This window comes from Suillus clintonianus (genome assembly GCF_016758775.1).
Source record: "Suillus clintonianus strain FC179 chromosome Unknown DEU56scaffold_10, whole genome shotgun sequence".
In the NCBI taxonomy this organism is placed as follows: Eukaryota; Fungi; Basidiomycota; class Agaricomycetes; order Boletales; family Suillaceae; genus Suillus; species Suillus clintonianus.
The window spans coordinates 336333-356349 of NW_024539234.1; the positions used below are offsets into that span (position 1 = coordinate 336333).

At 49.7% G+C, this 20017-nt stretch overlaps 8 protein-coding genes across 8 annotated transcripts; 5 read left to right on the forward strand and 3 right to left on the reverse strand.

The window, feature by feature from the left end:
- Positions 1–22: 22 nt before the first annotated feature.
- DEU56DRAFT_780314 (cation efflux family-domain-containing protein) lies at positions 23–1929 on the reverse strand. The gene is made up of 5 exons (XM_041351948.1): positions 1596–1929; positions 1319–1539; positions 1142–1270; positions 578–1087; positions 23–521 (listed from the first exon to the last, which is right to left on the reverse strand). The coding sequence occupies exons 1-5, from the start codon at positions 1820–1822 to the stop codon at positions 127–129; spliced, it is 1482 nt and encodes a 493-aa protein (XP_041212715.1). The 5' UTR covers positions 1823–1929; the 3' UTR covers positions 23–126.
- Positions 1930–2247: 318 nt separating this feature from the next.
- DEU56DRAFT_32305 (alcohol dehydrogenase IV) lies at positions 2248–4161 on the reverse strand. Its single transcript, XM_041345661.1, has 9 exons — positions 4033–4161; positions 3768–3968; positions 3420–3713; positions 3253–3371; positions 3166–3203; positions 2937–3114; positions 2814–2886; positions 2606–2757; positions 2248–2557 (listed from the first exon to the last, which is right to left on the reverse strand). Exons 2-9 carry the CDS (start codon positions 3933–3935, stop codon positions 2410–2412), a joined length of 1170 nt encoding a protein of 389 aa, XP_041212716.1. The 5' UTR covers positions 3936–3968; positions 4033–4161; the 3' UTR covers positions 2248–2409.
- A 329-nt stretch (positions 4162–4490) lies between these two features.
- DEU56DRAFT_880866 (uncharacterized protein) lies at positions 4491–5694 on the forward strand (the record flags this gene model as incomplete). The annotated part of the gene is made up of 6 exons (XM_041356096.1): positions 4491–4675; positions 4783–4881; positions 4943–4955; positions 5021–5227; positions 5315–5368; positions 5437–5694. 6 exons carry the CDS (start codon positions 4491–4493, stop codon positions 5692–5694), a joined length of 816 nt encoding a protein of 271 aa, XP_041212717.1.
- A 1114-nt stretch (positions 5695–6808) lies between these two features.
- DEU56DRAFT_729121 (uncharacterized protein) lies at positions 6809–11917 on the forward strand (the record flags this gene model as incomplete). Its single annotated transcript, XM_041348079.1, has 2 exons — positions 6809–8366; positions 8421–11917. The coding sequence occupies 2 exons, from the start codon at positions 6809–6811 to the stop codon at positions 11915–11917; spliced, it is 5055 nt and encodes a 1684-aa protein (XP_041212718.1).
- Positions 11918–12263: 346 nt separating this feature from the next.
- On the forward strand, positions 12264–13963 carry DEU56DRAFT_780335 (kinase-like protein). The gene is made up of 8 exons (XM_041351949.1): positions 12264–12473; positions 12528–12604; positions 12656–12925; positions 12984–13067; positions 13122–13286; positions 13336–13484; positions 13534–13682; positions 13731–13963. The coding sequence occupies exons 1-8, from the start codon at positions 12416–12418 to the stop codon at positions 13808–13810; spliced, it is 1032 nt and encodes a 343-aa protein (XP_041212719.1). The 5' UTR covers positions 12264–12415; the 3' UTR covers positions 13811–13963.
- Positions 13964–15419, forward strand: DEU56DRAFT_780336 (uncharacterized protein). The gene is made up of 2 exons (XM_041351950.1): positions 13964–15155; positions 15217–15419. The coding sequence occupies exons 1-2, from the start codon at positions 14175–14177 to the stop codon at positions 15238–15240; spliced, it is 1005 nt and encodes a 334-aa protein (XP_041212720.1). The 5' UTR covers positions 13964–14174; the 3' UTR covers positions 15241–15419.
- Positions 15420–15690: 271 nt separating this feature from the next.
- DEU56DRAFT_728922 (Cation/H+ exchanger) lies at positions 15691–17714 on the reverse strand (the record flags this gene model as incomplete). Its single annotated transcript, XM_041348065.1, has 11 exons — positions 15691–15800; positions 15858–16002; positions 16050–16054; positions 16116–16397; positions 16451–16603; positions 16666–16704; positions 16756–16926; positions 16978–17079; positions 17126–17378; positions 17428–17460; positions 17589–17714. The coding sequence occupies 11 exons, from the start codon at positions 17712–17714 to the stop codon at positions 15691–15693; spliced, it is 1419 nt and encodes a 472-aa protein (XP_041212721.1).
- Positions 17715–18993: 1279 nt separating this feature from the next.
- Positions 18994–20016, forward strand: DEU56DRAFT_851096 (uncharacterized protein). Its single transcript, XM_041355189.1, has 3 exons — positions 18994–19239; positions 19288–19671; positions 19722–20016. The coding sequence occupies exons 1-3, from the start codon at positions 19041–19043 to the stop codon at positions 19883–19885; spliced, it is 747 nt and encodes a 248-aa protein (XP_041212722.1). The 5' UTR covers positions 18994–19040; the 3' UTR covers positions 19886–20016.
- Position 20017: the final 1 nt, after the last annotated feature.

Here is a 20017-nt window from a genome sequence, read left to right on the forward strand (position 1 = left end):
GTGCTGCAACAGTCACAGACAAATCGCCATGCACAAAATAACCCAAAAGATAACTACATAGTAGTGTGTAGAAAATACAGAGAACAAATGAATATGTCGATGACACGTCTATTCGTACATACTCGGTCAACTCCGAGGAGCGTGCGTGTCAACAGGGTGGAATTTCACGCGAACTTCTGAGATCTCCTTCCGCGCCTCCTTCAACGTCTGCGAAATCTTTACTTCTAAGTTTGATGTAGCCAAGACTGACATATTGCTCGGCACATCGGCTATTAGGTCCACGTACATCAGCGAGCCTGCACGCTTAGCTCGGAGATGTCGGACGGCGAGTAGTTCAGTAGTTGCATGGAATCCGTTGCCGGTGGCAGAGGATGACGGCGATGGAGAGGAAAGAAGAGGATTTAATGCGTGTACTAGCTTCTGATGCGAGTTCGCAGAGACACCAGCATCTGTAAGCTCAGTAAACGCGCCTCCAAAGAGGTCTAAACCTTGCTTGAGGATAACAAAAGAAACGAGAAGTCCTGGTGAAGGTAATGAGCAGTGTAGAAATAAAAAGGAACTGGTAGAAAATACATACCCCCTATAGGGTCTAAGGGTAACGCAGGGAATAGCCACGATCCTATAATTGCGAAAAGGGCGACGACACTAGAGTATGCGTCACTACGATGATGGATAGCATTTGCATAGAGCACTGGACTATGTTCTTCGTCAGCAACCTTCTTGGTTACTCGATACAACCACTCCTTTGCCACGACACTGACCGCAGCGAACCAGGCTGCATTGGGGTCGAGGACGCCGGTATGACCATGCGAGTGGCCGATGGCAGGAACATTATGAGCAATAGACGTAACTTGCTGGAGGAGGTCATGGAGCGGGCCGGGTGGGACGGTGGAGACAGTTGTCACCAGTGCTTCCACGAGGAGGTGGTAAGAATGGAAGCCGATGCCTAGTGCTCCTCCGATAAGCAGCAGTGACACAGTAGTTGTCCCGAGAGTCTCAAATTTGGCGAATCCATATGGGTAACGTGCTGAGGGTGGCTTCCTTGACAGTTTCCAACAAAACAAAACAACAAAGTCACCGAGCAGATCTGGAAACAATCATGTTAGTGCGAAAGGTCGAACTATTGGTTGGATCCACGGACCACTCATGGAGTGGCCGGCATCTGCTAGCAATGAGGCAGAGTGCATATACCAGCCCGCGAGTCCTTTGGCGCCGGTCAATGCCACGTTGGCAAACAGCCCTACGAGCGTTATTCGACTCCCTCTATCGCCTGATGGATAATCAGCTACGCTTCGACTAACCAGGGATCACAACTCACCAGTAGTTTGAAGCGCCTGTACTATCTGCTCTGCATCATGTCCATGGTCATGTTCATCATGCGAGTGTGAATGAAAGACCGAATGCGAATGTTTGCCATGGGCGTCATTGTGACCGTTTACCCCGTTCTGCGTAATTTTTTCGTCTTGTGAATCTCGCTGAGTCGAGTTTGCCCGTCGGTATGCCATTCCAAGGTACCTTGTAGGCAGATACGTAAATGACCTGGCAACACGTCAGTCTCCGGGACTCTGGATGTACCTTGTTTAGTCTCCACTCGCCTGAGACTATCTGTAAACACGAGAGCGGGGACTTTATGACGCTGTAGGTCTGGATTATATGCACTATTTCGCAGAGACCCCCTTGAAAAATAACGGCGCGAGACAACAGGCAAAATGTATGGAAATGAAGCCAAGGATCCGGTTATCCGAGTCGCGCCTACCGCCGTGTACGGAGCAGTGTGAACAGCCCTGATCAAGCAGCGCTCAAGGTTCACAGGTGGCTTCATGCCCGGGCTTGTCACAAGTGAGACAGCGGAGAGACGATCTTTGAATGATACACATATGAATGTGGACCAGTCATAGGCACTTGAAACACTACCGGTGAACTCTCCGCTTATGGCTGAGTGTTAACCACCATCTCCTATAATATTATATTGCTAGGTAAGAATCCTTCTTTCGCAACAATAATAATGGTCCAAGATCTAGAAGACGGGTCTACCGTTTATGCCTATGCTGAATACCTCTGCAGACCAATCAATATGTGCTACTAGTAACATCAGGCTGGCCCTTCCCATTAGCGCCTGCCTTCCGGATTTTGCCACTGGGTCTTCTGTCGGGACTCCTAGCGCTAATATTCATGCACATCAATTACGCTTCACTGACGCGCCTTTCTATTTCCTTCGACAGAGCTAGATATATCTTCCGTGATGGCTGTGCGAAGTTCTAAACCCAACACAAAAAAACACGCCCACCTACACACAATTTAGCTTGTACGAGGTAAGCGTCGCGAACAATGATTGAGTGGGGGACTGTGGGGTTCATGCATATATTTACACTGACGGCGTCTATTGTACTCAATCACGAGCAGAACTCATTAGTAGATGCTCTCCAAAAGAATCTTCACCTTTGAGAGCAACTCTTCGTCCTCTTGACCAACTGTACGGATTGCGATCTGTTCGATATCGGTCGTTGGTACACCGTATTGGCTCAGCGTCTTCTGCAGCCCAAGCTCTTGTACAAGGCTAGGGAAACTGAGAGCTCATTCTGGATAGATGGGAGAAGACACTTGCCTGTTGATCATGTGCGACAATTTCCTGACATCTCCATCAACAGTCCCAGTTGATGGTTCTCTGAGATAGAATAAGGCTTCAGCAAGGTACTCCTTGTCCTCTTGGCTTGCTATTTCCGCCTGTAGGTTGACGACTGGCGCAAGCGTCAAGCACTAGAAATAGACCGTGGTAAAGAAATCATGTGCGGACTCTGGCAATGTGTACTGACTGAGGTGATGCCATGCGGTATTCCATAGGTTGCTCCAAGCTTGTGACCTAGTGTGTGTGATAATCCTAACGGGCTTCACAAAAAATGATTGATGGCAAGCCACCTCCACGTGAAATAACCTACCTGTGCTGTTCAACCTTCCGCGGCCATAAGCTCATCCACGACGCAACCTGCAGCCTCTGCCTTGCAGCAAGATCTTTGCCGTCTTTCTTCGACAGCATGAGAAAGCGGAAAAGATCGGCGATGGCTGCAAGGCATAGCTTTTTCAACGGTAGGGGTACTCCGGGTCTGTATAGACTCTCTGTTTCCAGATACTTAGAAGCATGCCAAGTCATTGTGAATAACTTCTTACCAACTGCATGGTCCAGCGCACGCATGCCAGTAGAAAGCCTTTGAAATAAAGTGAGCATACATGGGGGTCAACGAATTGATGATCTACCATAGTTGTTCAGGTGTCGAAAGAGTCAACTCTGCGTCCAGTATGATCCCTGCTGGAGCAAGCTCTTGATGAGCGACAGATACCTTGTCACCCTGATTATTGGTATATCCTGCACCAATCTAGCATATCTAGATAAGACAGGGAGTTAACTCGCTTCAAGATCTTACCGAGTATTCAGCTGCACTCAGGGTTGTTGGTATTGCAATTTGCCGCAAGAACTCGGGCTCTTGGCCAGACGTTTCTTGTACTTTTTGTTCATGCAGCCTGAAAATAATAGCCTTCGATGCATCGATGGGAGAGCCTCCGCCAACGGACACTATGATGTCGGCGCCGACTTCACGAAACTCGGAGACGCCGTTCTCGATACCAGCCTCAGGAGTATGCTCCCCGATTTCCGAGAAAGTAGCACCAAATGCATTGGATTTCTTCAAGATGTTCTCGATTCTTTCCACCACGTTAGTCTGCGCGTTCGAGTCAATATTATATTGATCGGTAAGTCTGAAGCATCTACACACCTTGTAACGGAGAGACTTTCCAGTTACGATAAGTGCTCGTTTGGCTCCAAGCGTGTCCAAAAGTTTTGGGAGTGCGGTTTCAACGCAATTGGGTCCATAGAAAACACCCTTGAGTGTGTCAGTATATGCGTAAGATCCGGCTGGCACTGTGTCCTTGTTGGTCGACATCGTAGATATGAACGGAATAATGTTGTTTATGACCTGTGGAGTTTGGTGTCGTTCAGGGGACTGTCAAGATTAATAATCGGTATTATCGGTCACGGACATAGTGCGAGTCTCGTTATCGATTTGCATCCGACCTTTAATTATCAATCACAGGTTTACACGACGTCGACGTGCCCTTCACCAACCGTCCCCGTTACTGGACATGACGCGCTCGAAATCGCCACTAGGCTGTCGCCAGCATCGCTAGGGTTTCCGCCGGGCGAACGTTGAACTGTTGCCGCGGACTTGATGGTGCACCTTGCTGCTCAGGCTCACAGCTCGGTTAACAGTCTATTTATATATGTAAGTCTGATATCAACTTGAAGTGGGCTTTCTTGCACACACGACATTGCATGACAGTACTTGACGACGTGTGACTATTGACCACGATTATTTAATCCAACCATGAGCAACCTAGCCAAGTGTTATCGACTACTCACATCGGCGACACGTCCAGTGGCCTGGAGACGTACTCTCTGCTTCAAAGACGGCTCTTCCAGGATCCGGTTATTCTCGTCCATGAACAGAAGCGACGAAGCCAGCAAGGCGTTCAACTCTGCTGCCTCATTTCGCGTTACCGACCCACCAAACCCCAATTGGCAACCGAGACAAGGCCTCCCAGACCACATCGAACCTGGAAAGTCGTGGAAAGCAGAAGAAGAGAAAGGCTGGAAGACTTGGAACCTCTCAGACATCTCGCCGAGGTACGCGACCGACCTCATGTAGTACTGTACAAGTACTGGTAGCAGAAGTTTTTGCTTATCAAACCTAACCTTATCCCTCGCATATCACTGACTCGGACTGCTTACAGGGAGGTGTACCCTCTGTTGACTTCATGCATCGTGCCTCGCCCCATCGCGCTCGTGTCTAGCATCTCTTCCGATGGGGTGCCTAACCTTGCCCCGTTCAGGTGAGTTTCATGTTCAGCACATTTTTAGCCGGCCAGTGTAACCTAACTTTTGATCGTATAGCTACTTTTCCATGGTGCGTCGGACGTATTCTTCAACGTTTTAAATTTAACTTTTTTCATGCTGCTGGTGCACGAAAAGGTCGCGCACAATCCGCCGTTATTGAGCATTTCCTTCTCTCAGTCTCCGCGGAAGTCCAAAGACACCAAGGAAAACATACTTGCGACGAAACAGTTTACCGTAAGCATTATGAGCGATCCATTCATAGAAGCAGCGAATATCACATGTGTCGACGCCCCTGCTGATGTGGATGAGTGGGACATCAGTGGCCTAACCAGATCGACCAGCGTAAGTTCATTCCGTTTGGCAGCCGCAGCGGTTGCGGCTCACGTGACATTCGCGTGTGTATTGACCGCAATGCTTGCCCATACATAGATAGACGTGCGGCCCCCATGGGTCAAAGAAAGTGCCATCGGTCTTGAATGCGAGGTACGCCTGTGCTTCCATGTTTTTTTTTGCCATAACTCATAAACCTATTAATGTCATTCGCATCACAGTTGTTCTATTCATATGAGATTTGTCCGCCAAATTCGGACGAGGTCACGAATACGTTGGTCTTGGGTCTCATTAAGCGGGCACATGTTAGAGAGTCCGTTTTGACTGCAAGCGGTACCGTTGATCCTGCTAAGCTTCGCGCCGTGTCACGCCTGGGTGGTGACATGTACGCGAGGATCGGGGAAGGTTTCGAACTTTCCAGGCCACCATGGAAAACGATACGAGATCAAGTCATGTCTCGCGCATCTGAATCAGAGTAGGAAGTCTTTTGCACTGTAATGGACACGAGCACGTATTTCACCACTGATAGACGAGTCCGCATGTTCACATCAGTTTGCATTTGGAAGGTTTCAGGTCGAGGGATGTGAACGCTTATGAGATGCCAAGACAACGTTTCTTTGCGGAAGCATCGACCACTGAGAAGGGTTACGGATATAGAATGCCTGTTGATGGACCTGATCTTTGCAGCCAACTTGGCCCGAATAAACGACGATATATTTCTCACCGCATGGAACAAGCCACCCTTCCCCATGGTACAAGGTCGAAATGAAGCAAAGTTTATACCAGGAGACGCACGCTGCTAATAATGGTCGTTCAGGCCTTGAAAGATTAATCAAAAGTTAGAAACACCAGGCATACACGCAGATGAACACAACGTGGAGTGATGTCACGAAAGCGCGGCTACATGCTCCAGAAGATGAGCCATGATGCAGAGCACGATGCGCGTGCCTTATCGATAAAAAAAATTGACAAGGAATGATCTCCAGGAATGCAGATCAACATCCCGGCCGTGTGCGCACATCGACTGGGAAAAGGACACGAATAGCCAACAAACAGGTGACTATTTTGACAGGAACAACATGTGTTAGCTAAAATTACGGCCATGGTCCACTATTCACCGCGTTAACCTCACCAACTGTTGAAGAAGCGCAGTCAATAGTCGCCGTGATTCCTCGAGGCAGCCAATGCTCCGTTGTATAGATAGTTAAGACAGATGATCACTTTGAGTGGGCATATGGGTCCGTATATTATTCCACAGCCTTGTCATCGGAAGCTTTTAGTCACGTGTACAAGGTACTCCGCCACATTCGGTCTCTCTTGCAGTTTAGAGCCTTTCTCTTCGTTTGTTCTCCCTCAACGTTCAGCGCTCAGCGCTCAGTCCAAGTACTAGGTGTGTTTTCAGCTCTCTTTTTTCGTTTACAATACCCTTGATAAGTTCGGAAGACTGTCGTCTACAATAGATATTCTTGCCACTGAGGCATACCCTAACCTTCCGGGTCGGATACGGCCAACAAACTAGGTGAGTTACTTGTAAAATCACATGAGCGTAAAATTTATGTGCACCGATGTTCTGCTTTAGCATCCTGCTCGGGGATGGATAATGACCCAGCATCGGTCGCTGAACAACGCGCCAATGCGGTCGCAAAGCTCAAACGCGCAGCATCTTTACCACGACTGAAAAATGGAAGGCGGCCACAGATGCACAATGAAGTTGTTAGCGAAGGCGAGAAAACCCTGCATGACGACGTTCAGGATCCATCGCAGGACACGCCCCCCGAGTGCGTCTCTAATATTGACTCCAAGCCGAATGTACAGCCCGAAGAGAACCCAGGCACACCTGAGCCGTCGATTGTCACCCGCAAACGCCGCTCACGTTCACGCTCACGTTCTAGGGGCTCTAAGGATCTCAGAAAATTCAAACCTCCCCAGTCTCCCTTGCCACTGTCTATTACGCCGAGCAATGATTCTTCTCCTGACGATTCGCCACCCTCGCGAGCTGAATACCTTCCGCACTCAATTCTCGCACCAATACCCTCCCATCTCCATCCGTTACCCACTTCTCCATTCATCTTACCAGGTTTCTTGACGGCAGAGAACTCTTCTCTACCTTCTGGTGCTTCTTCTCCTGTCCCAAGATTTCCCACACTGGAGGCTCTGGTATCACATCAAGGGCTTCAGCGATCAAATAGCGCAGGTGCAGCCCGCATGTTAACTCTACAGAACACATTACAAAAGCTTACGGGCGGCACGGAACTAATGGAATCGACATTTCCGTCGCCAGCGGTATCCCCACCGCCTTTTGGCAGTAAACTCGGTCGAAACAATACTGTGTCTGGGGGGGAAAGTAGCGAACGTAGCACTGCCCGAAGGGTTATGATGGCACAACTGAACAAGAGGATGATCAAGGAGACGGATATCGAAGAGGAAGATGTTCGACCGTTTAGTCCCTCAAAGCGACGCCAGAGAAGACGATCAAAACGTCAGTCCGCCAATCCTCCTGTGGTGTCAACCACAGATGAGTCCGATCTTGTTTCGACCACCAATCCCACGCCAAACCGTTCCAACACCCCTCAACCTCAACCCGACGAATTAGCCCCCAACATCCAGCGCACATCGTCCACCACACCCATACCACCGATACCAATATATCCTCCGGTAACCCCAAGCATCAACCTCAATGAAACTATCAACTCTAGCCGTCAATCCACTCCTGTGCGAGCTGTGCCACCTACCCACTTTGATCACGCGGCCAAGAAAAGACGAGAGAGTGTTCTGATAGAGGATCCAGATGACGAAGACCGGATCCCCCCGCACTCAACGTATTATGGATTACCGGGCGCTCCGAGTCGGCCCTCTCCTAGCACTTCCCCCCGCCTTCCTCATTCATCGGACATCTCCACTGACTCAGCACCTCCTGATGCTACGAATGTGCCAGTATACCTAGTCCAGCCTCATCTTGAGAGGACTCCATCTCGGCAAGCTAGATTCCCTTCTAGTCCCTTCGCAAGGCCTCACAAGGAGATATCGTTATCATCTGACCAAGAGGAGGAACGCGATCAGGAGGAGGAGGAGTTTTTTCCAACAGAAGCTTTTCGACGGTCTCCATATCATGACGGTCTTAACCGAGAAATCAGTTGGGTGGCAGAGCCGGGTGAGTGTTGGGTGTTTTGGTTGATTGGAATGCCGCTCACACTCTTTGCGGCAGTGCCAGAAACCCCCATGCTTGTGCATGAAGAGACAGAAGAGGAAGAGGACGATGATCCGCTGCAGGAGGAGCCGTCTCAGCAAATCATAGAAGATGAAGATGACCATCCGCCTCCGGAGTCGCCAAGAGAAGAGTTCCATACCCAAATTGAGGAACCATCATCTCGGGCATCTATTGACTCAAAGGAACTTGTTGTGGAATTAGGGACCTCTCCTTTGCCTACCCCCGCACTCACGTCGCCGACGCCCTCGTCATTTGCCAACCTGCCTAATACCGCTTCCATGCTCCGCAACAGTGATGAATCGGATTCCCCCCAATATCCTCAACGGCTTTCGGTAGCTATTCGCATGCATAGCGATAAATCTCCGGTGGCAACTGAGCCTGAGTCGACTGATCCTCAAACGATCCGAGCAGAGACTCCCTCCAGGCGCGAAGGTAGCACATGGAGCAAGATCGTCCACACTCTGACGAGGAGCGCTTCAAGTAGCGGACGCCGCTCTCGGACGAACTCAATTGCGACAAGAGAGAGAAGACAGCACACTGATTCCAGTATTAGCCGGGAGAGTGGAGTGAGCCTTCCAAGCCCGAAAATTGATAAGAACGACAGCATCAGTTCGGCCACATACCCACACGCCCAGCCATCCTCAGCGTCGACTTCGGTACATTCCTTACTCCAAACCGCTCCTCCCAGCAGCGGGGTATCTCCTGTCCCTATGACTCCCTCCACTGATCCTCTGGCGAAGTACACACACGAAAAGCTTATGCCTTTCCCTGGGATCAAGAAGCTGCAAGAGCAATGGAACCACCGTCAACCTCTCTTTTCATCTACTCCTGATATCGTTCTGTCGCATCACGTTGAGGCTGATATACCGCTGCCCTCGAGTTCATCCAGCAATACCCCTTCAAATTCTCCTGAGATCAATGGAGATAGGAAGCTATCACACCAGGCATCAGATACCCATCTGTTACACATCTACAAGGCTCAAGCACCTCAGCTTTCTGCGTCTGCATCTACATCCTCTCATGACCATTATCAGCATTCGCCATCCTCCATTCAGCTGAAATCCCTTCCAACCAACCGAGATGGGGTCCGGAGATGGCTCAGTGCTAGGAAATTATTTCCCCAACCTTCACAGTCGCCGGTAGGCAGCTCGCCTCCGACGCCTGGTCCGGAGCAGAAACCCGCAGTAGCGTCGAAGAAGCCATCGCTCTCTGACCTGTTCCGATTGCGGAAGGAGAATGATTTGTCTACCGAGCTTCACGACGAATGGGTAGATGTTGATCGCGATAAAACACGCTTGCCAATGGGTTCAGTTGGCAATGGGCAGCTGAAGAAGGCGAATGGTGAATTCTCCCCAATCAGTCTCAACGGGAGCTCTATCCACGATGAGCTTCAGAAGACGCCACGAGCCAGTAAGATCGCTAAGCCTAACGGCCAGCCATACTCTGCCACAGACCTTTCTCTAATACCCCTCACTCCGGCCACCCCTTCTCCCCCTGAGCTTCCATCGTCCACCACACCTGAGCCATGGTCTTCACTATCCGACTACCCCCATCCCACAACATCTGAGTCTTCATCATCCAACACTTCTTCACATTATTCAAATTACCCTGCGAAAGGCGGCATACTGTTGGAGCGCTTGAATGAGATGCTGGGCCGAGGTTCGAGAAGCACGGTATGGCTGTCTGCCATTGATGAGCCTCCACGGAAGTTTCTACGATGCTCTCCAGTCTTCCAGGTTGTGAATTCCAATATCTGCAAGGATCGCTTCCTCTTCCTGTTTAACGACATCCTCGTCATTGCCAAACCTCGCCCTGAGGATTCCGATACGTTCCTCGAGGTGACGAAGCCTAATCCTGCTGATCGGAAGTTCACCGTCAAGAATGTGGTTTTGCTGCGACAACTCTTCTTCACCAGCGAGCGTGAGGAGCCGTGTTCAAGAACCATCCCAAGAACCCCTGCAGTGCAAGCATTCGTCGAGCAGTTCTCAACAGACCCGGATAATGCAGTCGCATCGCTCTTCAGCAGCTTGGGCCAGCGTGACGACCCTGCTGCACTTGCGCAGCTCCTGTTCAGAAGTCCACACATTGACAGGGTGCAACTCGGTGATTATCTGTCGCGGCGTTCAAGTCGTGTTGTGCTCAAGCATTACCTTGACGCCTTCGGATTCATTGGACTGAGGGTGGACAAAGCCCTTCGGTTGTTCCTTCAGTCCATTCACATCCCGGAACGGGGCAACCACGGTGTCACTCCTCTCGACGTTCTTATCGAGTCGTTCGCAAATCGGTGGTATGAGGCTAATGCAGTCCATATTTCTTACGACAAAGATTTGGCCTACCGCTTCGCGAGAGCCATCGTGCAGCTGAACGACGTCCTGCACGGTGCCATCTCTCATGAGCCGGGTCAAATGGGGCATCCCAAAAGAAACATTACTGCCAGAGACTTCCTTGAAGCTTTCCGACGTCATGATAATCGCTTGTCGGACGAGTTATTGGGGGATGTCTATGATTCCATTCGTCGCGAGCGTCTGTGCCAAGCGCGCACCCCAACGTCTGGCGGCCCACCAGAGATCACTGTCACCTTCAAACGCCCACTCCCTCCACGGCTTACCTATCGAGTCCAGTCAGAGCCAGTCGTCATCCGTATCCCACAACCAGATCCACATTTCAGTATTGAGTTATTTGGACACGATCTGGTGTTTGACCCACCTGTGCTGTCATTTGCGAAGTCGGCGGAAGCTTCTTTCCGGGTGACAGGGCGCTCTTTTGGACTGAAGACGATGACCATGCTCCGGTCAAGTCCGAATGCCCTACTGTATACCGGCCTAGCTCAGAATTACACTATATCAGTGGAGCGTGCTTTCATGCGCAACACCTTTCAGGTGGCGTTTTTGGATCACAATGGGGCCAAGCGCAAATACATGTTCAGCGTCACTGACCCTGTTGTTCGTCACGAGTGGGCAGTTTCGCTCAAACGGGAAATTGATGCCTCTGTCGCAGCCACTGATCATCCATACAACATAAGCTGGCCGAACCCGCAGACAGCTCGGTTTTATAAAGCATCGTACAACATGTCATTCAAGGTGTTGCAAGATACCCTGCTCAATCCATCTGCATTCCTGGGCAATTCCAATCCCTTTCCTTCTAAGGTTGACCATGCGCTAGAGCGCCTCACATCCGGCCTTCATACCCGCGACCAATCCAAAACTTCTGTTCGACTCGGTGTGGACCGTCCATCGGAGCCAGTGCGCTCGAAGTCTCGGAGCAAGGTGTACCATCGCCATGGACCTGGAAAGATGGAATCAGAAAGCAATAGCCTCAGCTTCCCTCACGAGAGCAGCGATGATGGCGGGGACGATCCTGACACTCAACCCAGATCGGATGACCAATACTGGTCAGGAAAAGATTTGGCGATGTATTGCCAGCAAAACAGCTCTATCGCCCTTTTGCTAGCATACCTACAAGTCAGCACACCAGATGTTAACGGCTCACAATGATTCGGTGAGACTTTTGTTTTGCTATATATGCCGACTATTGAACGTTGTCACAGTGCCTCGTGCTTGCTCTCGGTCTCCCTTCTGATCGCTGCTCTCTCTATATCTCACGCATCCCATTCATGTATATTCAATTGTTCTGCTGTACCGTTCTGCACATTGCTATTGCTATATCGTCCACTATCATTACTACATCTACCCGTCCTTTAGCTACGTTTGAATTCATGATGCATTTCGGAATAAATATTTGAAAGCGCGAACATTGCAAGGAGCACTTTTTAAATGCTGGCTGATAGTTAGGCCTAAGGCTCTAAGGTCCTAATGACATACTAATCTTTGTAAAAGGAACAGCCTATTCCGGCTTCAAAAGCTTCCGCAACCAGAGGGCTGTCCACCCATTCTGAATCTTTTAAGTAGCTAACTAGATGCCCCAGTAGGGCACGACGTATCCACTGCCTCGTGTTAAGTCCCAGTTCTTGTCTTTCCCTTGAGGGACAGGTCATGGCTCGTATCTATGCCGGTGCGAATGCACAACTGGGACGCTCGTGGTATGACTATGGTGAGCAAATTCTGTTTCACCAGTTCTGTCGCCGGTGACCGTGAAATTACGCAGACAATTTCCGCATCGAGTGGAGTTCTCCCGAACGCTATGAGATCGTCGATCGTGTAGGAGGTGGGAAGTATAGCGAGGTGAGAGCATCGTCGACATATTTCATGGATTTTCAGCCAACCGCTTCATAGGTGTTCGAAGGGTTGGATACCGCTAACACCGAAACTTGTATCATCAAAGTACTCAAGCCTGTAGCCCCCAAGAAAATCAACCGTGAAATTAAGATTTTGCGTAACCTCACTGGAGGCCCGAATGTTGTTGCCCTGCTTGACGTCGTTCAAGACCCTTCATCACGATACCATAGCTTGATCATGGAATATGTGGATAATGTGGAGTGGAAAGCCTTATACCCAATACTTGGCGAGGTAGACATCAAGTTCTATGCTTTCCAGCTCCTTAAGGTATGTCCCACGACTTCATAAACCGGCCCCGGGGCTTCTTTTGACGTTGTTTCATGAGGCTTTGGATTTTGTGCACTCGCGAGGAATCATGCATCGTGATGTAAAGCCGGGCAACGTCATGATTGATCATCGACACCGGAAGGTACGTGCCACATGTGTCCCATCTTGACGAGATTGTTGATTAGTTGAACTATAGCTACGGCTCATTGATTGGGGACTAGCTGAATTCTATCATCCTGGAACGGCATATCATATTCGCGTCGGTTCACGGTACTACAAAGCGCCTGAATTGCTCGTGGGGTATAAGTTGTACGATTACAGCCTTGATCTGTGGAGCGTGGGATGCATGCTTGCCTCGATGGTGCGCGGCACTTTCGCGTTTCGCCCATATCCTTCTAATGATTCGACAGCTGTTTCGCAAGGAGCACTTCTTCCGCGGTTCGGACAATAATGACCAACTCTTGAAAATCATGAAAGTTCTAGGATCCGACAGTTTCGACGCATATTTGAAGACATATGACATACCATTTGAAACAGACATGGAGGCTCTTTTGCACTCGTTAGTGGCATGTGCGACCACGCGTTTAAATGCTGATATCTCGTCCCAGTTATCCAAGACAGCCTTGGGCACGTTTTGTTAATGCTGACAACCAGCCGTTTGTGACGTCAGAGGCAGTGGATCTTCTCGACAAATTACTGCGTTATGATCATCAGAAACGGCTAACAGCACGGGAGGCTCAAGCCCATCCATATTTCAGTAAGCACGTTTATTTCCGCTGTGCTTCTCTTCTCAAGCTATCTGCAGATCTGGTCAGACTCGAGGCAACATCAATTAAAGGAGACTCAGCGGAGTACGTTAGCGACTCTGGATTCTGCTCTATGTAAAGAAACTAGGGAGGTCATGCTGTGTAGGTGTAATTTTGGATCTTACACTTGTAGGGAAGCTGTTGTATCGGGCGATGTTGTCACTATTAGGGCCAAGACACTCATGTTCGAGAATGTGATCAGAATTCAAGAACGCGGTGATTGCATCAAATCAGGAAAGGCCAATGAAGTGGCAACGTGTCCAGTCCCGGCGAAAGCAACGAGGCAAACACACGTACTCGGACATGTTCGATTACTCCAGGCTTTCTACACACCCTCGTTCGCGTCTATCGTCAGGTCAAGGCGGTGAGCTGGGAAGATATAACGCACCACCTTCATCTTTACGTTCTTCCAATCTAACCTGCGTCAGATACTTCACTGCGTGATGGACCCAGACTATACACATCACATCCGCCCCAGAGCAATCAGCAGTCCTCACCGTCAGATTCCATTTTCCCAACTTAGGTGCGCCAAAGTAGCTGAGCTACCAGGCTCCCCATCACCAGCATCCCGACTACGCTTCCCGCGACCTGATGATCTGACTTGCCCACATGAATATACGAACCCTCGCCCTCTTCAATGGAAACGCACAAATCCTCACGCACTGGCATGCGTCAAGGAACAGGAGCACTACATACACGGCAGACATGAAAACCCAACGGAGCAATGGGTGAACGATCAGATTCACTTGGCAAGCCGGCCAAGCCAGGGACGCCGCTGGATGAAGCCCACGGAGACGGAGGAGCTTCGGCATAGAATGCGGGATGAATTCATGTACGAGCATGAAGTGGAAGCGCATAGTTGGATGACGTACGAAGAAGAGATGAGACGAAGAATGCGGGAGCGCGAAGAGGAGAAGAACCGCCTGATACAAAGCGAAGTCAGACGAATTCAAGCCCGCGTTCGCCAGCGGAGGGACAGTGAAAGACATATCATTGCTGAAGAGCGAAGGCGGGAAGCCGACAAGGCGAAGGAGAGGGTGATGAGGGAACGAGCGAGGCTGGAACGAGCAACGATAGACGCCTGGAACGTGTACGAGTTGCGATGGGTAGCGCTGTCAGCTGCATATGACGGAATCGTTCTAAAATTCCGTGATATCCCATGGCCACTACTTGTTCCCCCATTGACTCCAGGTGAAATCACTCCCGGGGGAATCGAAGCATTCATTTTATCCCCAGCCCATTCCCCGGGGCAGTCCCAAAAGGAGAGGATACGCGCTGCTCTCCTCCGCTGGCACCCAGATCGATTCTGTCGAGTGCTGGGGAGAGTGCGAGAATCGGAGAGGAATGCTGTTGAGGAAGGCGTAGGGATTGTGGTTCGATGCCTGAACGATCTTCTAACGAAGGACAACAAGGCCTCCCAGGTGGTGAGCATCATCCCTCGTCAAAACCTAACGTTGCGGTCAGCTCACGGTCAGTCCACCGCAGGCTAAACGAGAATCGATGTTATAAGTGGTGTACGACGCTGGTGGAGTCGCAAAGGACTACTCCCAGACATTGGTGCATGTTGCAATATTTCCGTGGTTATGATTCCAGCCATGCTGTATACAAGAGCAAAAGACATTTTTGTTGTAGCAGACTCCACCATTAATTTGGAGTTTTTTTGGGGCCAAGCTGAGGCCACCGATGAGGATCGAAACATATAAGTCGAATCAAATTACGCGTGAATAACTATACATGCTTGGAGAACCTGCTCGCAAGGCACATGTGCTTTTAGAGTACATGACATTGCATGGAAACAACATGGCGCTCGAATATCGAGGGACAGAGAGGTGGAGCAATGATATAGTTAATGAATAGTGAGTCGCGAAGATTATTATTATATACGGTGAAGATCAAAATAAACGTCGAGATATCATGAAAACGTACGAACACAGGACACAGCATCTGCAGCCAGACCACCTAACACACTGGGCCCGCAACATGAGTACGGTTGATCGACCCCTTGGTTAACGAAGTCGTGCGAGAGTGCGCGCTACGACCGACGTTGAAGAACGGGATAGACAAGCCATCTACAGACATTCGAAATCAGCGACGACAAGTACAATACTACCCATAATGATACTTACGAACGATGATAGAACCAAGGACGACGAAGGACACTATAGGCTGAATAGTTGCGGCGAGATACTGTGCTTGATCTGCAGGTGGGTCCTCCGGAGTGGGCAAACGCGTGAGCGCTAGGGCAGACACGAAGACTGCGCTGACTCCCATCTAGGACGCATGAATGAATGATAAGAAATGGTACTTGTCCAACTTACTGGACCTGTATACATGATTCAGATAATTCAAGTGAGAGCGACACCATAAATAAAAGATCTGCTCACCGAAGTGGCCAGAGAATAGAGCTTCCTGCCAGCACGTAATCTCGGGAACAACTTTATATACTGCCAATAAGAACGGAATTCGCCTCAAGACCAAAATAGCGATCAAAAGAACAACAAGCTTCCAACAAGTGATACCATACTCGGGAGAGTTATAGGCGTGAAAAGGCAGCCAAGCACCGATGTAGATGAAGCAGCCACAGTTCAGAACATAATCTATGACAGAAGAGAAACCGTCATCTTTTATCTGTTCATGAAAGTGCCCATCCCAGGATATTGCGCAGCCTGATGGGGATGTCAGACCCTACTAATGGATTAAGCATACTGTGGACGCAAACCTGCTGCAAATGCTGCAAGAAGATCATCCGCACCAATGGTGCTCGCAACTCCCATAGTGAAGATGGACAGAGCCAAGAACTGTGCGATGTACGATTCACGATCTATAAATCCCTGACTATGGGATATTTTCATGAGCTTGGAGAATAGAAGGCCTGAATCACAAAAGCGGTGCTATCAGACACATGGGTTCAGGTGATCAAGCGACAACACTGACCTAGAACGGCTCCCAAAACGGTGCCAAGGATGACCTGGTCTTAAGAGACGGTGAGTGCCATACGAAGCGCGAAAGAATTAAGAACCAAACATAGCCATCCCACCAAAAACCATTTGCCAATAGCAGTCCGAACGGATGTCTCTATGGTGAGGTATATGGATATTGCAAGAAAAGGGTAGGCAAGACCGTCATTGGCTGCGGCCTCAGCCAACAAGATGTGACGGATAGCCTCAGGCACATGTTTAATGGCAAATTTGCCGCCTGTAGAACAGATGTTAAATATATAAAGAGTCCATGATTGATACAACTAACGTGTGATGGCAGCACATGTCACCGGGTCCGTAGGGGTCAAACAAGCCGCGATGCAAAGGGACGAGATGTAATTGAGCTTCGGAAATAAAACGTGTATGATCACTGACAATGGCGATCAGGGTGTGCAATCCCATCTGCAGCGACTTACCAGCTACCGCAACCCAGCCAAACGCCATGGTGGGTACAACCATTACGAGCAAGCTCTTTGCATGCACTTTCATGTATGCACGTGGTAATTCGACTCCAGCTGCGAACAAGCCGATTGCGAGGACGATGCGCATGACCTCTAACGTTATGTGATTGTTCAACGAACCCCATGAACGGGGTGCGAAGATATTAGCACCGAAAGGACCAATTATAATCCCAAAACCGGTTCCGAGGACGACTTCATTGACATAAAGCTGAGGGAGACATGCGTAATTAGCCAGGGGATTTATAGTGGCTGCACACCTTCTCTTTTAATAGGAGGGATACCATCGAGAACTGTGGTCAACAGTCAGCATACCGCGTCATACAGTAGTTGAGTAGAGCAAGCTAGACAACACCCGGTACCGCTCGCAGTCAGCAAGGGTAGTGACGAGCACGTGCATTCATAAGGAGTCAGAACGAACCAACACTGCAAAACCACCAAGACAAATGTACGACGGCCCTGGCGGCGACACCTGAAAGAGAAACGATTTGTTGATGACAAATGACCAGTCATTGACAGTACGGACTTGCAGTAAATCCAAAGCCATGCTGACGGCGCTGTTACAAGATCGTTCAAAAAAACTCTCGTCTGATTCCAGTAGTATTTATCCAGGCAGTCGCAGGATTGCTGTAGTCCAACAGGACCGGAAATTAACCTTGACGGACGTAGATAATGTGACGGTAATGAACTATTCCTGAAAGGTTCATCGCGCTGATCATAACATGTACATTGACAGATGGATCCGCTCACGAGCTCCAACTGAATGGCATCTGTCAGTGACGATGGAAATATGTCCGCTTGTTGCGGTGAAACCAGTATGATGTGTAAGGGTCTTTGAAATGCTGGTCTTTCTCAATCGTGACCCTTGTGCGAGTCAGCAGGGTTTTGCTTTTCCCATCAGAGTAGGTCAAGCTTTCTGACATACCTCGTGACTTCGTGCGGCCACGATTTGAGACCCGGCACTGACAATACCCAGAGCCACCCCATCATGATAGGGTCGCGGGCGTAATGGGGTTGCACCGCTGGAGCAGTACCAACACGGCGCATCGGTGGAGTTACTTACGAGGTTTGTGGAACGTTTATCGACATCGCCTTGGCATATAAATCATAGTTGGAAGCCAAGAGTCCCTGTTGAGGTAACACTACGGTGGGTGGGATTAGGTATCATTGATTGACGACCAATCAGATTTTGTTGCGTGAATGTTAAATGACTCGACCAGCATCAGATCTGACGTTAGGTTCATCGTGTACGCGACATGGGGACTCCGGGTTGCAATGACTGGCGCCTAACGATCTGCGACCGATTACCTTACCATGACAAGCCATTAAAGCAGTGTGGTAATTTGTAGCAATTTGGGCAGAGTTCGCTGCATGCATGCACCATGTAAGATGAACTGCGAGCGTGATGCCACTCTATGGTCGGTACGTGAGGCTGTTTCGCTGGGGATTCTCGCTATTCAGGAGCAAACATCGGCCTCGTGCCAGTGCCCTTGTAGGCTGTTGAACCTGTTGGGCGACTTGCCAGCGATAAGTACGACTGGAGAGATTGAAATATATGGCCCCACTAACATGAAGGTGCTGGCTAGGCCAGGTCTTAGTACCATCTGTCTGCTCTGGAGTCGGAAGAACGCCAGCAACCCTGTAACTTATCCTCGAAGTGTTGGGTATGAGGTTTCATGATATCACTGGCATGCAGGTGGCTCTGTTGGGTCGGATACAGGCTGATCAAGCAATTGCAAGGGAAAGAATTGACAGTCACGGTGTACTCGAGAAAATGTTCGGGGTTACTAAGTAAACGTAACCGGCCGGCGCGTCATCATGAGAAGTGACAAATTCAATTTTTTGTACATTCTTGGTTTTTCTCTGTCCAACTATGCTCCGGACTGTTTCGCGGCTGCCACTGCGCAGATGTGTTCATACGAATGCCGGCTCGTCGAGCACGCGTGTATTCAAAAGTTATTCAACAAGGTCTCGACTTGCACTGGGAGCTACCGTTACGCTTGCTGCGTACATGACTTGGTCACTGAGCTCAGACAATCGGCGGATAGCACTTGACGCTCAACCTGTGTCCGGTATGCATTTATCGAGATCAACAATTAGCGCTATTCTGACGTTCGTAGCACCCAAGAAGCTTCCGGCCTCCGCAGCTCCCTCAGTCGTCGTTGCAGACTCCCCTCCGCTTCCAATACAGGCTGAAGAGACGTCCTTTGAGGAATCAGCGCCCGCGCTGGATGAGGACGCGGATAAAAGACCACAGGCCGCACCAGAAGAAGCACCGAGTGAAGAGGGGTCGTCTGGGGGCGCTTTCAACCCGGTGACAGGTGAAATCAATTGGGACTGCCCGTGCCTCGGTGGGATGGCCCATGGTCCATGTGGCCCAGAGTTCAGAGAGGCCTTTTCATGTTTCGTATACTCTGAAAAGGAGCCAAAAGGCATAGATTGTGTGGAGAAATTCAAGAACATGCAAACATGCTTCCGGGAACACCCCGACGTGTATGGGGATGGTGAGCTTGTTTTTCCGAATAGGAAGTCTCTTTTACTCATTCCGTCACAGAAATTATGGACGATGATGAGGATGATGGTGCAGAATCTCAGGGTCAAGCTACGCCCTCAGATGTCAAGATTTCCGAGGCGGAGTATGCAACTCTGGATAACGTAGCTCAGGATCCGGAACATGCCCAGCCCCAGGATCTCTCGTCACCCGTTTCCACATCATAAATCTAGAGCATTGTTATCTTACTTGGAGTACCATGGTTAATTATCCTTCATATATTCACCACTCAATCCAGCCGCCTACATGACAATACATAGCGCATGGAATTCAATACAAAAAGCTATTCTACAGGTATA